General features: G+C 36.3%; 2 protein-coding genes across 5 annotated transcripts in view; both read right to left on the bottom strand.

Annotated features, from left to right (window-relative positions):
• Positions 1-14,059, bottom strand: part of LOC118276807 (mitogen-activated protein kinase kinase kinase kinase 5) — a 52,978-nt gene extending 38,919 nt beyond the window's left edge. For all 3 annotated transcript variants that reach the window (XM_050699686.1, XM_050699685.1, XM_050699684.1), the window contains exon 1: positions 13,809-14,059. In XM_050699686.1, the coding sequence (XP_050555643.1) occupies positions 13,809-13,919 (111 nt within the window). In that variant the 5' untranslated portion in view covers positions 13,920-14,059. The remainder of the gene's footprint in view (positions 1-13,808) is intronic.
• Positions 14,060-15,170: 1,111 nt separating this feature from the next.
• LOC118276808 (ribosomal protein S6 kinase alpha-5-like) overlaps positions 15,171-18,667 on the bottom strand; it is a 95,501-nt gene continuing 92,004 nt past the window's right edge. For both annotated transcript variants that reach the window (XM_050699681.1, XM_050699682.1), the window contains exon 17: positions 15,171-18,584. In XM_050699681.1, the coding sequence (XP_050555638.1) occupies positions 17,589-18,584 (996 nt within the window). In that variant the 3' untranslated portion in view covers positions 15,171-17,588. The remainder of the gene's footprint in view (positions 18,585-18,667) is intronic.

Raw genomic sequence — 18,667 nt, forward strand, 5'->3', positions numbered from 1 at the left:
GGGTTTACCGGGGCTCCGGTTCGAAAAGCAGGAGAAGGAACAGGGTGGTTTTTAGTCAGTAAGAGTCTGACACTCCCTCTCGCCTCGCCCAAGGTGGGAGAAGTCATTGGATGATTTTCTCCACTCAAAAAAAAAGCCACTCCCTGACACTCCTTCTGAAGTGAAGTGAACCAGTTTGTTTTATTTTGTTATCTGACTCAAGTTAAATTTGAAGCTTAAATATCGATATTCTTATTACTACCTTGTAGTACTTCATCGATGTTTTGGCAAAGAATTCAAATTATTCCCTATCATGTTATACCTTATCAGAAAGCTGAAGAATTGTAGATATTTTAACGCACATTTGCAGAACAGTAGTCATAGACTTTTTTTTAAATATCTTACAAAGAAAAACAACTTATCACAAATTTATTTACTTTTTTTAACATTCGATCATCTGCTACGACTCAGTTGGTACAGTTATTTACAGTTTTAGTTTTCTAAATAATAAAGCAACTAATCTACTACACAAAAAAGTAAAAACAAAACAAAATTTAGCCACCAAAGACAAAACAAGGGAGAAATAGCCAAAAAAATGGGAAATTTTATCAAAAAAGTTAAAATGCCGATAATTTGAAAACGGTTAAGTTTGGGATATGGGGTCCCATGGTCAAATCAGTCAGGAATGATGTAAACTATCACGTCTTAAAGGATTTAGGTCGACTTACCCTTTAACCCTGTATAGGAAGTGGAATAATATTGTATAATACAAATGTCACAAGCATCACGTGCTTGTCGTGATCCGAGATCTGTGTTGAGCAGAGATCTTCTGAATCATGATTGTGGACATTGATGATGTAGGTACTAAGTGTTGAGGTAATTTTATAGTTAGTCAATAGCGTAACTAATGTGTAATCATTGGTGCAAAGTTTTAAGTGTGCTTTTCCACCAGAAATGTGCTATGTAGTTATGCTACGAAAATGTAATAAAGTCGACTGCACGATTGGCGCGGTGGCTGGGCAACTGGCTGCCATGCAACGTGTAGCGGGTTCGATTCCCGCACGGAGCAATTCTTTGTGTGATCCACAAATTGTTGTTTCGGGTCTGGGTGTCATGTGTATGTGAACTTGTATGTTTGTAAACGCACCCACGACACAGGAAAAAATCCTAGTGTGGGGCAACGTTTTAAAAAAAATATAAGCTAAGCTGTGAAACTATGTGACCGTTTTCATTGATACTAAGCTATGTAGCCGTGCGAGGAAGATGAGCAGGTCGAGTATGCGATGTATCGATAGTAGGGAAGCCATCCACGATAACACACATTTTTCAATATAAAAACATAGGTTTGCTGAGTCCGTTTCCACCAATGCTGAGCTATGTGTACCAATGAATATAATTGGTGAAAGCCAAACGCATCCACAGCAACGTAGCATAGCACATCTCTGGTAGAAAAGCACCATTATTCTTCTAGTCTAGTACCATCATTTACCCAATTCAAAATAGGTCTTTTCAAAAATCCGCAACACGCCTTGTTATATGGTGTAGAATTTACATAAATACAAAATGCCGCATTACCTATACATATTATATCCATTTTATGTAAGGCCTCAAACTGCTGTCTGACTACATATCGACCTATACAAAACCAGTGTGTCATGGTCTCGCTTTATATGATCTTTCCCCACATTCGACGGTCAGTTTAGGACTGGTTTAACATAACCGTGTGTTCATGTATGGTAATAAAAATGCTAAAACACCACAGTGCCGTATTATGGTGCATGTTCTACCGACATCATGCAATATTACAATGTTTCACCTAGATACGGTGAACGATCGTATGTGGTCTGCAGCACATCTCTGGTGGAAAAGCACCGGCCTCATCTAGTTATTTAAGAGATTGACATGTAAAAGAGTTACATTGTAACCTATTTGCAAAATAAATATCATTTATCCAAATTCTGTTTACGGGAACAGGCGCAATAAACTTGTAAGGATTATTGGAAGTAAATTGAGTTGTGACTTGTAAGTTCCAAAATTCCAATAAGTGATCTATTCGAGTCCTTTTGCACCATTGAAGGCAATGTTTCTGCTTCCAACTGGAGAGATTCCAAAACTCTTTCGGTTCTACTCTTCCTGTGACTTCGTTCTGATTATTTTTTGAGATACAAATCAATATATGTGTCATGTCATGTCCATGTCCTATGGGGGTAGGCACAGAACGCTATGGAACGCCAATTACTACGAGTTTTAGGGTGGATAAAAAAGTTAATCCGACTTATTACTATCGATTTTTCTAAGTAAATAGTTAGTAAATACAGTTATTTAACCATTTAAAACCATAATTACGGTAAAATTTACTACGTAAACACACGTCAAACATAAAAAGACTGTTAATAACGCAACGACCATAGCATGTTTTAAAGCCATGAAATACAAAATAATAATTTTAATAAATCTTTCAAAAGCTGCTATTATGTTATTTGAGCCATGCGAACACCTCGCTATGTTTAAAAACAAAAGAAATAGATTACTTTTGACCTTAGGTTTTGTTGAAACTATTATAGCTTACGGCGCATTCCAATAAACTACCGATCGGTAAATTTGCTTACGAGCCGTAGAATTTTGACATAAGCTCCATACAAAATGTGTCAAAATTCTACGGCTCGTAAGCAAATTTACCGATCGGTAGTTTATTGGAACGCGCCGTTAGTCAGATTTTCTAGATGTGTCTAGAAAATAGAGAAGATCGAGCTGCGGACTACCTAGTGGGTTTACTGGGGCTCCGGCTAGAAAAGCAAGAGTTGGAGAGCAATTGGCTGGCTCGAAAACCGACCAATCTACTGATTGGTGACGAGAGCCCGTTCGTTGCTGTGATTAGCAGGCTTGAATGAACTAACCAATCAGAGCGCCGAACGCACTCTCGTTTCGATCTCGTTAAACGTAAAGCAAACTCATACTAAGGGTACTGAGGCTTTTGAAAAAGAAAATCGCACTTTTCTTTAGACTAAGGGATCGAACGTGGCATCTCATCCAGTTAGAAGTATAATTCTCACGTGAAACAGTAAATAACAACCATACATCTGTGAGAATCATGTTACTAACATGTAACAAGCAGGAAAATAATTTAGGCAATCGTTACAAACTCATCATTCGTTTAATTTGTAACAAAATAAATTATAATAGTTGCATTGTTATGAAGATAACTATAGTAATTAATGTATGTAGTTATAGTATGTACTTCATTATAATTAAATGCGGTGGAGTAAGAGTTAAATTAATTGATGTACTTATCCTACATACAATTGCATCGTTGATAGTGACAAGATTGTACGGTAAAATTGCTGCAAAGGTCTCAGGTTCAATAAGGTAGATGACTAATTTTTATTTTAACGTCTGTCTTGTAGATTATTTTAAAATATTAAACAAGTATTTTTTATTTTCTTACGGAGACAAATACTTTCGAAGATATATCAATTAAAAATATCGCATGACGTTACTTCGCTAGAAATGACGTATTTGATCCCACTCTTAAACTTTGGTACGTTTTATCTATGTATTGTTACCTTATATGACGAAAAAAATAAATACGGGTCTAATATTTTTTCATTACTGACGAACTAAATTGATTTTTAATTTTATACCCCATCATCATCCCTATTGCCAATGCCAACTCGGATAAACTATCACTGATTGCTCTAAGTCCTAGATTTTTAATCCTAACTATAATAAATCCCTTCTAATATTAACAGGAGTGATGTGATTTTATTTTTAAGTACTTAATGTAAAATGCCTAGGCACCCAGACTAGACGGCTAACAAGCAAGAGGACAAGTGCAAAGGTCGTATCGGATCGATAGATCACGCATTTTTTCTAACAACGTCTGACATCACGCCCAATTTTCTGGGTTTAGAGGTAAGCAGTGGTATCTTCATGTATAGTCTGTCAAGTTATTTAGTAGTTAGTACCGTATCAAGTAAGAACATAAAGATTGATTGAGAAAATTATAATATAAAGTCGGTTTTCACATACATTCACATAGTAGGTTTGTTTCTATACAAACTTAAGACGCTACACAAATTTTGATGGAATGGACAGATACCTTAATAAAGGTTACAGAGAGCAGCTGGATGCGGATCAGTTCCAACTAACCGATCTAGATGTTATTGAGAAGACCTATGTTAAGTAGTAGGCGTCTTAATTAGGTACAATGATAAAGAGAATAAACTATAAAAGAAAAGACAAGCAAGCACCAAAAATCGAAATAATAAATGAGAAAACAATTTCACAATCGCAAGCTTTTTTTGGAGGAACGAAAATCATCCAATGTCTTCTCTCGCCTTGGGTGAGGCGAGAGGGAGTGTCAAACTCTTACTGACTAAAATCCACCCCGTTTCTACTCCTGCTTTTCGAGTCGGAACCCCGGTAACCCGCTAGGCAGTACAAAGCTCCGAGAGTCGCAAGCTACCATTGAATTTTCAAATTTTAGTATAAATTGCCAAGAGTGAGGCCATATGAAGCCAGTTCGTATATCTTTATACCTATACACCTATAGAGCTGTAAACGCGCCCGCTTTGTAACCAAATCGGGCGTAAGGTACTAAATACTCGTGCTAAGTAAACAACACAACACAGGTTAAAAATAGTCTGGCCTATCCCTAACGTATGTACTACCATGTTAATAATTCCTCGTATGAGTAAACAGTAATTGGGACAAGCCCTACTCAACCTCTGCAACACCTGTAAGCCAGGGTCTACAGTAGATGAGCACACCGATACCATGAAGTACTTTTTTTATGGAATAGGAAGCAAACGAACAAACGAGTCACCTGATGGTAAGCGATCAGCGCCACCCATGTACACAACACCACATTATTTTTGAACGTTGCCCCACATTTGGATTTTCTCCTGTGTCGTGGGTGCGTTTACAAACATACAAGTTCATACACACATGACACCTAGACGCAAAACAACAAATTGTGGATCACACAAAGAGGTGCTTAATGCGGAAATCTACCCCGCTACATGTTACTTGGCAGCCGATTGCCCAGCTTTTCTTCTCATAGTCACTTAGGAAATGCCGACCTCAACTAGATTTTTTTTATAATTTGATGAGTACAATTGCTCTTTTGTAGCCTATCTGCAAAATAATTTCATTTCGACAGAGTTCTATAAAGAGACCTATAGACTATGCTCCTACATATACGTCGGTAGCGAAATTGATAGACCCATTCAACTGTTACTTTCCATCCGATCTACATGACAGGCTGTGGATGAATCTATGTAGCTTTTTTATTTAATCACGGAAGGGGTAGGCAGAAGTGCAAATGACGGCACATAATGCAGCTATACAATATACACCCACTTTTCACCATTTGTGTTATAAGTCTCATGTAATAGAGGGTGAACTTATTGCCATATTCTAGACACAATTCCAGACTTCGACTACTACCGAGAAATTTTCGAAAATCCAAAAAAAAGCCCAGTAATACTTTGATCGACCCGGGAATCGAACCCGAGACCCCTTGTTCGACAGTCGCACTTGCGACCACACGACCAGCGAGGCAGTCTTTTTATTAATCACTACCTAATGATTGATTCGCCACTCAAATAACGACCCAAGTGCAACTGCTATCTGAGAGTATTTGGTTCGTTCCTGACACCGGCAGAGTTTATTTGAGGTAATTATTCAGAATTCTGAATAATAGGCCCGTGTTATTACTCAAAATATCGCAAATCCTAATCACTTTCGTTTTTGTTTTTAAATACAATCCTGTTAGAATCGACTTTTTGCACCTTTTTTCTCCCGCCTTGGACGAGGTGAGAGGGATTGTCAAACTCTTACTGACTAAAAACCACCCCTGCACCACTGCTTTTCGAGCCGGAGCCCCAGTAAAAGGACATTTAGCCCTAGGAAAAGAACAATGTCCCCACAAAACAATAAATTAAACAGGTAAACTTCCTTCTTTTTTTTTGTAAAACCGAAAAACTCGACGCTACTTATTTGGAAATGAATCAGAAACTAGTTACTCCTTATTAGAGCGTTTAGTGATCGGAATCAGTTCAAGGTCTTGTGATGCATGATAGTGCAAACTAATTACCAATCAGTAACGAGAGTTACATCGTGGACTTTTTGGGTGAAGTTTTTAAAGAAAACGTAACATTACAAGTAGGTATCTTTTCTTAAAGACCGACGTGAAACAACGCTTGCCTTGTGTAAGGTTACCGGAGGTCCAATTACCCTACCAATTTTCCCAATCCCTGATTCCCCAACAACCCTTAAATTACTAACCCCCAAAAGGCCGGCAACGCACTTGTAACGTTTCTAGTATTTCGGGTGTCCATGGGTGGCGGCGATTGCTTACCATCAGGTGATCCGTCTGCTCGTTTACCGGCTAATAATCATAAAAAATAACAGACTCTATTAACAGTGCTAAATCCAATATCTAATTTTGAGAAAAATATATTTTATCAGTCATTACACTGTGACTTCGTCCATTTACTACGTGGACTAATCTTCCCATTTTATCTCTTTATAACTATAACAAACATATGCAAAAGGACCTTTCCTATCAATCTTTGCATCAAATTAAAAAACAGGAATTCAGACATCAAAACACACACTACTACTACTACCTCTTTTAAAAAAACACTATAAACTTATCCGACACCAACTCAAAACAAACATCAAGCCTGACCCATTCATGGAGATAAAACTCAGGCACAATGCCGTAATAAACATGAATCATGATGTCATTCGGTCCATCACTGAATCACTTATCCATTCACACATTCATTCAACGTTAAATTCCAAGAAGACAGATTTCTACTACTTAGCGATTTTAACCGTACCACGCCGACTTTAAGTGTGGGAGAGCCATGCTTCGGCACGAATGGGCCGGTTCGACCGGAGTGATACCACGGCCTCATAGAAAACCGACGTGAAACAACGCTTGCGTTGTGTTTCGTTGTGTGAGTGAGGTTACCGGAGGCCCAATTCCCCCCTTCCCAATCTTCCCAATCCCCAATTCCGAACAGCAACCCTTAAATTCCTAACCCCCAAAAAGCCGGCAACGCACTTGTTACGCCTCTGGTGTTTCAAGTGTCAATGCTCGGCAACGATTGCTTACCATCAGGTGATACGTATGCTCGTTTACATCGGCGTGTTTCATAAAAAAAAAACTGAAGATTTTTTGGAGCTCATTTTTATAAACCACTAGCGACCCGCCCCAGCTTCGGATGGGTGATATATTATGCATGTATTATACATATAAACCTTCCTCTTGAATCACTCTATCTATTAAAAAACCAAATCAAAATCCGTTGCGTAGTTTTAAAGATTTAAGCATACAAAGGGACAGAGAAAGCGACTTTGTTTTATACTATGTAGTGATTTTTGCATGAGTCTCATACTGTGGGTGGATGAACAAGAATCTTTTCTTCTCTTAGAGACCACATCGCCTAATGTGGATAAAACTTCATCCATGATTTGTCCCTCGGTGGATAATCGCACCAGAAAATACCTGGTTAGAAAGCCCATATAGATACATATTTTACTTTTTGACGAGTAAATATATACGCTACCCAATAACGATATAATATATCTATGACATAAGCATTATAACTTGCACGTAACGGTGTACAATAAATATTTATTTACTTCATTTCAATGTATTGAAAAAGGGTGCCATAAAGTTTGAAGCGAAGTGGATTGGGCACGACCTGCGGTTCCCTTGGGGGCCTGGGGCCTGGGGGTTGGGTTATCCGGATAAGACCGGGTACATAAAGGCCTGATTCTCGAAATGAAAGGACGAATGTTTAGTCTTGATTGTGATGGAAATTGTCACGTGTGTTGGGGAACTATGATTAGGTTGGTAACTTACACTTATTGACATTTTTCGTTAAATTAATTCAAAGAGGACAGGACATGAAATATGTCATTTTTTAAAACCAACTAAGATTAGAACTGCAGCTTGTTTTAACAGCTAGACAGTCAGTCAAACATCAACGTCGCCCTTTTATCCCTGAAAGGGTAGGCAGAGGTGCACATTACGACAGAGCATAGTCAGTCAGTTAAAACTATAAGTCCGGAAGTCATCTGACGCATTTATTTAACCAAACTGCATAAAATCGATTTTAAAACTTTCACATAACATTTCTACTTCACCAAACTAGAACCACAAATAAAAATCGTTCAATACCATTAGCAAAAAAAAAAGAAACAAAACCATTTACTACAAAACAGTTAGTTACTCACAAAACAAAAAGATAAATATTGAATTTTCCTCTAAAGAATATTCATGAGCAGTTGTGTAATTTAGCTCCTTAAACGGCCACGTACAATTGGCCATAAATTGAGCTTAGGAGCGTCGGAAACTCAGATCAAATAGGTCAATTGTGGAGCTAAATGTTCTATTGCTATAAATCTGGTTTCCGTTAGTATTTAGGTAACTAGTTATGTATGATCTGCATATGATTCTGGAAATATCTAGTAATTTTTGAGTGAAGTTGTTGAGCGAAAGTATTGGGCTGGATTAGTTACTGGGTCACGCAAATTATTTATTTATTGGGATTTTTTTCGATAATTTTCAGTAATAAGGTTTGTTTGAGGAGGAATAATCGTCTTATAATCTCTCTCTTCCGCCTTGGGTGAGGCGAGAGGTTGTTTCACACTCTAGACAAAAAACTACCACGTTCCTACAGGTATATCGCAAAGTTCGGAATTGTGTCCGGTTTTTTAACCGGATTGTCCGGAATACATACATACATACATAGAGCAACACACAATATACTAACTGGTGAAAAGTTGATGTAACATTGTAAAGTGTGCACAGCTTTCAACTTCGGGGATTAAAATCATGTTTTGACTTAAAAAGTAGCTCATGTCCTCAAAAAACGGAGGAATGGTGTCAAAATGACTTCGGTCAATATTTTCTGTGCAAAATGTTAATCTACTTGCACTTTGTTATCACTATCACATGAAATAAAGGTTAATAATCTTTGCAAAGGATTTAGACGATCAGGTTAATTTAATCCCTATCGTATTTAGATCTCAAAATGGCATAAAAAGTAAGTTTTCTACTAGATATGTGCTACGCTACGTTGCTGTGGATGCGTTTGGCTCGCCGACCGCAGACAGGGCCTAGTCTAACTAACTTCAATAATTTTACTAGAAACCTAATACAAAAATGACTGTAATTTCCTGAGAATAACACGAACACTATTAGCACACATCAGCAATTGTAATACAAACAATCAAACGAATGAATTCTTTACATATTTGTAAAAAATACAAAGAGTTTCTTTGCACGGGCAAATCTCTGTAACGGCTGGCATTATTTGAATCATTCTCTTAGCATTTTACAGGCTTATTTTCGAAATAGGATAAACTAACAACTCTGTGGCCTAATAAGAAGAATATGCGGATAAAACCTTGGTAAAACAAACTTGTATTACTCATTGAATATATTAAGCATTAAAACTTTTTTTCGCGAGAGACACCTAGATTTTGAGTTGCTACTGAAAATGTTCAACAACACGGAAATTGAGACAGAATTCCCACCTTTTTTTAAGGGGGCGAAATCATCCAATGACTTGTCCCGTATCGGGTGAGGCGAGAAGCAGTGTCATACTCTTACTGACTAAAAACTGTGTCAGATAGAATCACAAAAATAATAACAAAAGAGACACGCGACATTGACCAAAAATCGACATAACGAGCACAACAATAAAATATCCGAATCATTGACAAGGACAGTGTATAGTGCGCGAGGTGCCGACAAGAGAATCGAACCGAAACACCTGTCTGACTCATTAACACTGACTCATGTGTTTTGTTGTTTCGTAATGTCGGATTCGAGTTTAGTATTATCCGAGTTTATTGTTTTATTTGCCAATACTGCGATAGTACCTTATGAGAGAATTTTATTAGTGGAGTGAATTTACATAAATAAACCTATATAACCCATCAGAATCAGTAAACTTCCCAACTGGTATATCCATATGAAAATTCAAGCGTTTGGGTGTAAAGAGATAAGATCACAATGATTTTATAAACCATGCATTGTTTTTTAATAGCAAGTAGTTTCTGCCAGTGGCGTTGCCCAACTGTGGTTAATAACTAAGACAAATGAGGAACTACTTCTAACCCTTTGCTGTGATATTATAGTATGATAGGTAAAACATTTAAACCTGACCATGATAGCAAAGCACTAAATTAGTCCAACTAGATTAGACTAATTTAGTGCTATCTTAATAAAAAATATTGGAGTGTCTATTTGTAATATTGAAATAACCGCTTTTTACTACATGCATACAATGCATAACTATATCAAAATATTTTGTATATTTTTGTGTCTATCTGTCTGTTTGTTCTAGCTACAATTTCCTGAAATGGCCAGATCAATTTTGACGAGACTTTTTTTGGCAGGTAGCTGATGCACTAAGCAGTAATTTGGGCTACTTTTATCTTAGATAAAAATAAATAATCCAAATTCTATTAGAAGTCATTATTCATTGCGGACAAAGTCGCGGGCAACAGCTAGTTAAGACATATAAAACAGTCAGTGCCAACTAAATATAATTGGCAAAAGTATTGAGTGTAGGCCTTGTGTTGTGACATGTTAGACATTTTGTTACAATATCATTAGACATACAAGCTAATAAACGCATTACTTTGGTGGATATTTCTTTAACTTGGTACAACACAGCTGTTTGTCATAGTTATCATTTTATTTTGAGAGGAAAATTATCTAGTGCCTTCTCGCGCCTTGGGCGAGGCGAGAGGGAGTGTAAGATAGTCTACAGCTCCGGGTCAAAGTTATCATAGACCAATAAGTATGTTTGTTTGACAAGATCCATTTAGGAAGAAGGTAAAAGAGGCCTATTTATTGTGCTGACCCCAAATAGTATAAAACCATAACTATTCTTCTTTTATTCATCCATAAGTGGGCGCTGAGCACAGGCCTCTTCTCGTATGGAGAAGAAATCACCATGCTTGCTCAAGACGGAGTTAGCAAAACCATATACCATATATTGGAGAAGGATGAGTAAGTACTACCTCTTACTTCTCCTTGTTTAAGACAATGTCTTCTTGTTCAAGTAGTTAACTAGACATTTACATAAAATAAAAAAATAATTATGTTTTCAAAGGAAGTTGTTACAAAACAAACTCTTTAAAAAGGAAAGCCTTGTCAAAATACTAACGCATTGTTTTAATGTGCCAGATAGAGTCACAGATAATAACATTGTTCACAACTAAATAGTTATATTTGGGTAAATATTGTTATGAGATAAAATAAAATAATGGGTGGGTCTACACTTCTCTGAATTCACACTAATTTGATGATGACTGACTGATGTTTTTCTGTGTCATATTGTGAACTTGACTGACATTTGTGTCAAGATTATTTATATAAATTTATTACGTTCCTGTTATCAAAACTTGTATTTTTATTAGTGTCTTGACTAGATTAAAGTTGTCGTGGTTTATGGAATAAGCCGGTAAACGAGCAGACGAATCACCTGATGGTAGGCAATCGTAATGGACACCCGAAACACGAGCAGTGTAACAAGTGTATTGCTGGCCTTTTGGGGTTAGGTATTTAAGGATTATTATTGGGTTAAATGGGTCTCCAGTAACCTCACTCACACAATAAAACACAATGTAAGTGTTGTTTCTTTGGTATCACTCTGGTTGAGCCGACCCATTCATGCTGAAGCATGGCTCTCCCACACTTAAGAAACTTGTAGATAGTTATGTAGAAAAATATTATAACTATCTACCTACTTATTTACAATGCATTAACTGTTGTATGCATTTACCAATGTGAATGATTGATCCATTGTACTTAGTATATCAGTGTTATTCACAGAATGTTACTTATAGTTACAAGGTATTTAGAATAATAATATCTAGGTAATAACACTTATAAAGTCTACAATGCAAATGTGACCTGATTCCCATAAATATATATCTGCTAGGTATTTATTGTAAGTTTTAAGATTGAAACATTCATAATATTAAACCAATAACGAAATATAAAGGCGTAAGTAATCCATACTAATATTATAAATGGGAATGATTTTGTTTATCCTTTCTTCACATCACATCAGAGCAAGTGTATGACATATAAGAGACAAATGCTCCTAAATATGTATCATCTTAATGTACACATGAATGCAATAAATGATTTGAGTTTGAGTTTATACATTGGAACATACCTCAATTATCAAGATAGAACGCTAAAAATTGGTATATAGATTATTAGTGACTAACTACAACATCATGTATATATTTTTTAATCTTCCCCTCAACCCCTTAAAAAAGGGCAAGCAAAGCCGCGGGTGGCAAGCTAGTCTTGTATAAATTGACTTGATATAATGAATGAAAGCACACAAGTGCTTCCTGGCCCAAAATAGATTATTATTATTACAGCTGCAACAGAATGGTAGTACAAACATTTAATGAGAAGTTATCTCACAGTCACAACAACCTATCATTAGATTTAACTAATTAATAAAGACAGAACTTTTTTTTAACACCATTTGTTTGTTATGTTTCTATAAATAAAAATCTAGAATTGTCTCTCAATGACCAGTGTAAATAATCTATCAGTAGGTTTTATTACGAGATATGGATACTAGGAAAATATTATCATTTGTTCATTATGTGTCCTAAAATTAAAGTCAAGAATTTGTCTCATTATTTAGTCCAGTGTAATTAATGCATCTAGTTATAAGTATGTTTGACTTATTATGACTGGCTATAAATAACCACTCTTTTGACCTAATTTTTCATGTAACTAATTTTAATATTTTCCTGATTGATAAGACAATTGTGTTCATTAGTTTTATAATTGGTAGTACATTTTAATAGATTTTTTTTCTTTGGTATTGGTATAGTTACATGTAGTGTGTAAGAGTAAGATAGTTACATCTAACTTTGTCTCTTTTTATTGTTATTAAAGATAGGGATATTTTGAGTTTTATCTATCATAGCTACTGTGTCATATAGATAATTATATAAACTATGTAGGTATGTAATGATAACTTTAAAAAGTTTTGAGAAATTACTCATAATTTCCAGGTATAACTTATAATGATGACACATTATTTGAGTATCTTCACAATTGCTGTTCATTTAGAATTACTAATTATAGACTCTTTAAAATTATGATGCAATTGGATTAATCAAACAATTATTTAAGAGTACTGATTAATGTACTTAATGAATTTATTTTAAATAGATGGTTTGGTAACTAAATCATATTTTATTTTTAAATTATGGTCAAATATTAAGTTTAGACTGATGTTATAAGAGTCATTGATTGGTTCAATTTATAAATAATAATAAATAATTAGTTTAGAAAATAAAATTAGCAGGAAAAAATTATGAGCACAGAATATAAATATTTAGTTTCAAGTGTATAATAACAGCAGTAGCTTATAATAACTGGCCACAATCATGATGATTATTTAAATAAAGAACAGTAGTAGAACAAAGAGATGTGATGTGTTTTGAATATCACAACACCTCTGGGTGTGTTCAACACTAATTAATAAACCAGACTCGTCCTGCACTCAAGGTCATTACTAGCACGTGTTTTTTATCGTTAACATCGACCAATAAACAATATGCAGCAATAAACCACCTTTCCAGAACCAATTTCACACGATTTCCAAAAAAAAATCGAGAAAAATATGTTCCATCACAAATGAGATTTTTATTGATATTTTTTATCAAGAAACGCCCGAGAAAGTGTCGATCTCACGTCGATATCGTCGTAAATACGCGTAAATTGGAGATTAAAGTATTTTAGAAAGGCCCCCTACCTTGTATACATCGCCGTAGGTTCCCGAACCGATTCTCTGAATGAGTTCATACTCATCTTGTGGGTTCCTCCGAGATATATCCGAACTCAAAACACCACCACTATGCGCCATAATCACTATTGAACACTAAAATAACATTTATCTACACTTTCATCTCATCATTCACATAATTATTAACACAAAACGTCGAGAAATTAATTATTTTTCTATCACTCGACATCGTCTGACGTTTGCCACAGTGCCATTCTTTGTGTTGCCAGACGAATGTTTAAATTTCTTCCATTAGGATTTGGCAAGCTACCAATTGGTAATTTTTATTTAGAAATTAATCCGTAATTGTAATGCGTATTAAAGAATTTCTTATAAGACAATCCTTAACAGATGGTTTCATTTCAATTGAAGGTTTTCAAAATGTTTGTAAATATATACACAAATGTAGGTCAATATTTTCTACCCTAGTTTATAATTATCTTCTTGGTCATACTGCCGTTTGCTGTCATTACTTGCATTGTTTGTGGTAAGCCATAGTGTTATGTTAATTTTTTAAACACATTTTGACTTTAAAATATTTTTAGACTGAACTCATTTTGATTGACTGCCTTTTTGAATTGGGGATCAGTGATCAGTCCAGTGACGAGCACGGGTTCGATTCCCAACTCGGTTAATTTTCAATCTACTGCATTACACTATAACCACGAAGGAGACTCACTTATACCCTATTATTATAGCAATAGACTTCACTTGCTCATGTAGTCAATAAATGCCCACTGGGCCCAGAAACTCATTGCTACTTGAAACACTCATCACTTGTGTGTGGTGGTGCAAACATTAGTAGCTCTCGTCTTAGCAAACTAGAGCGTGCGGGAATCCACCCCTGAGGATTCATGAGTCGTTGCTGTTCAATATTTGGACCCATCTTTGTAGACAAAAGTGAACTGATGTTCCCAGATTAGTCAAAAACTCATAACTGGTGAAAAGTGGATGTTACGTTTACAGAGTGCCCCTCTACCCACCATTGCGGATTTAAAGGCATAACGTTAGTATTATTTTTAAATGATTTTCTGTTACATCTTAACATAACAAGTCATTCAGAGGGAAACTGTTATTTATAATCATCACACACATGGGGGAATCGAACCTTCAGGGGATAGCAAGTTATGTACCACTGCACAATGTGGTTTGTACGAGTTGGTTACGACAAAGGCAATTATTTCTGTAAACCTTTTAAATTGGGATCGGACTGTGACAAGCTGTTGATGTGAATTGATGGCTGTTAGGTTTGTCGTGAGGAAATGTTATCAACCTCGCCATCAACACTATTGTGTATGTAAAGTAATATAATAAACAATAAAACAAAGCAAATAATGTTAAAATGGTATATTTCTTACAATCCATTCCTTTAGCCGGCTACCATGTAACATCTTACAAAATTTGTTTTACGCCGACATCATTTAACACCTAACACTTTATTATAAAATTATATATCTTTTGGTACATCCTTTTATATTTTTAAGTGCACTTTTCTTTTACAATCCTTACGTCGTATGTAACGTAAAGGCTACTCGAGTTAGCATTCGGGGAAATTTTTAATTTCCTAAAACAAAAGTAATCATCGCAATACGCGTCGGCACTACGGTTCTGTCTTTGTTCAAATTAACTTTTATAATGTAACGACTGCATCAAAAGAGGGTCTGTATTGTTGTGGTCCTACCTTCGCGTACTCTAATACATTGGATTGCTCACAATTGATTGTAAATAGCAACAATATATGTGTTGAGTAAAACACTTTCATGCACGTTGTACGGTACAAATAATACTAATACTAAAAGGTATTGGACTGAACATAACTTACGATGGACGTAGCAACCCATTAAACAATATTCATGTACAACTATGAAAGTCCTTTACTCACAAAAAACATTTGTATAAGCTATAAAATCTAGTTGGGTATTCGTAATATATATTTGAGCTAATATATATAACAAAATCTCCTGATATATACTACTTTAAAATATCTATTTCGTCAATTTTACATGCAAATAATTTTCAAACTTAACGGCAATTTTCGCTAGAGCTTCGGGTATCTCCGTCACAAGCGAGTTTAACCGAAGTTATTGGGTGAAAGAGAGAGCTGTGTGCTCGATCTCGTTTCGTTGGGAGTCCATAGAATTTTGACGAACAGCCGAGAACGTATTACATAAATATAACATTACATATTCATTCTACAATCAGTCAAGAAACTGAATTTGGCGCACTTAATTTTCAACAACTTTCACTAAAGTGTAACAGCATGCAACAATTCATTTACAATTTGTTTAACTAAAATTTTGAAAGTTAAAACATACAGTCAAGCTTAATGAGCTAATATTTATATTAATAAACTTCAGTGCCTTTTCGTATCACGAGACAAGAGAGTAACGTGTAAATTTGACAATGAGACTTTTCCCTTCCTTCAAATTTAATTATAAATAATTATTTTTTTAAACTCTTCCACCGAATTTGTACTAAATGCTATCGTAGTATTTACAGGGAAGGGGACAAAAACAATATACATACGTTTTTATTTGGTAAAAGCGCTTAAAACGAGAAAAGAATTACATTACGAATTGTTTACGGGTTGTTTAATTTTAGAGATGTCTTTTTGTTTAGGTAATAAATAAATACATTTGCGAGATTTAAGATTCGAGTCCCAACATTGATATAGTCAAAACCGAAACCATAAATAATTTCGTTCGAAAAAGAGTTAAAAAAAGATATAAATATCACACACTGAAGGACAAGATACAATGTTTTTTAAAGTTTTTTTATAAGTTTTTAAATTAAGTTTTTTTATAAACAACCCCTATACAATTTAGGAAGTATTAAATTGTGATTTTATAAACAATTACAAATAATTTCGAACGCGTAATATATAAGCGGAATCATCAAGCATGCTTTGGCACTTTCACCATAAATAAATATATATTCGTTTTTTTTTACATTTTTGCAAAGTGGAAGAAAGAAGTACATATTGAAATACAAACGCCTATTATATCGAAGGGAACATTTACAAATTTAACCTATTATCCTATTCAAACAAATATACACACACAAACAAAGTCATTTATATACGTTTACTGAAAGAGATCTGTGAACGATTTAGAAATGTTTATATTCAAACTTGTGGGAATTTAGTGACTCTATACGATGTGGCCACGCGAGCGACTCGCGCGTCGCCCGCCCGGACAAATCACAATAAAGAAGCAAGGTATTGTAGCACTATAAATAATAAATTATAATAACTCACAAAATAATTTTATTCAACTACAGAACAGTGCTCAAACACACCAATTTACCTATGTTTTTTTAATTAATTATTTTTTCATTATTCTAATCAAAAATACATAATAACCAACTTCAAGAATTAATTCTAATGGTAATAATAAGGGAAAAAAAGTATCTTAAAAATTAATAGTAACATTTTTAAATAAAAAGGATAATAAAAAATAAAAACAGGTCTAACATTATTATTGAAAGAACTAGTTTACAGAGGTTTTCTACATTTTTAAAGAAATATAACTTACTCTTTTCATTCTCGTCGAATAAATAATTCTTTCCTCTGTCGTCTACGTCTACGCGTGAGCAAAGCGTCCATAATTTTATTGCATCACTATTCTGTCTCATTTGGAATTTGAGGTTAGCTGACGCCGCATGGGGGGGTTTATATAACTAGGTTTAGTTGCCTCGAGGCGCAACAGTCTATGAATTGTCTATACGATATACGGGAGGGGAGGAACGGCTTCACCTGCGGCCGGGGCGGCCTCGGCCGCGCTTGGGTTTGCTGGGTTTGGGCTTAGCTTTAGCTTTGGCGGGGGGAGCGCGCTTGGCTTTGGTGTGGGACTTGGAGCTCTCCACCGACGTGACGCGCGCCGAGTCGAAGGACGCCGCCAGCGCCGGCACCTCGGACGGCGACAGCGACACCTCCAGGCGCCGCCGCCGCGACCGCGTCATGCGCGCGCCGCCCAGCTCGGGCTCCGCCGCGGGCGCCGCCTTGGCCTTCCGCGCGCGGAGCACCTTCCTGTCCTCCACGACGGGCTCGGTGCTCAGCTTGCTGGAAGCTCGCCCGTTCTGTCCCTTCTCCCTCAGCACCGGCTTGGTCAGCTCCTCGTACTTCCTCTTCCTCGTGACTCTAGTCACTACAGTTTTCTCATTCTCTATAGACTCTTTAGTGGCTCTATTTTTCTCTGTGCCGCTCTTACTCCTGAGCACACGTTTCTCTACCTCCTTGGTGGCTCGCCCCCGTGTGCCGTTCTCTACTTTGCTACGTAATTCCCTCTCGCCGTTGACTTCTTTCTTGGGTTTGGGTTCAACTTTTCTGCGTTTCCTCGGTACTGGGGATTTGGATTTCTTAACGCGACTAGTTTTGGGGAATGCGACTTCAGTGCCGTCTAGACCTTGACTGCTCTCGATGTAGATGTAGTCGTCTAGCTTGGAACGGGACTTGGAGTAGGTTTTCTCGACCGGTTTGACTGGGGGGACGTCGTCGTCGATGTCGTATGACGGTTCGGGGGACTCTGCGACGGGGGTCTCTATTGTGTTAGCTTTGATGAGCTCTACATCTTTTTCTAAGGAGTTGTGGTTCATCCTGTTTTTCAAGTTGTTGATGGTGTCAATGAGGGAGGTCTCCTTCTCCTCTGGCTCGGTAGTGTCGGACTGAGAGGTCCCGGCCTCGGAGGCGCTGGACTCCCGATGTTTGTTCTTGTACCTTCGCTTGTACAGGTCTGCTTTCGTCATGTCCTGTGGAGATGAATAAAATAATATCATTAGTATAAAATAGTATAAATTTTAATAGACTACAGATATATTTTTTTAAAGAAACT

Source organism: Spodoptera frugiperda, chromosome 17 (genome assembly GCF_023101765.2).
Source record: "Spodoptera frugiperda isolate SF20-4 chromosome 17, AGI-APGP_CSIRO_Sfru_2.0, whole genome shotgun sequence".
NCBI lineage: Eukaryota > Metazoa > Arthropoda > Insecta > Lepidoptera > Noctuidae > Spodoptera > Spodoptera frugiperda.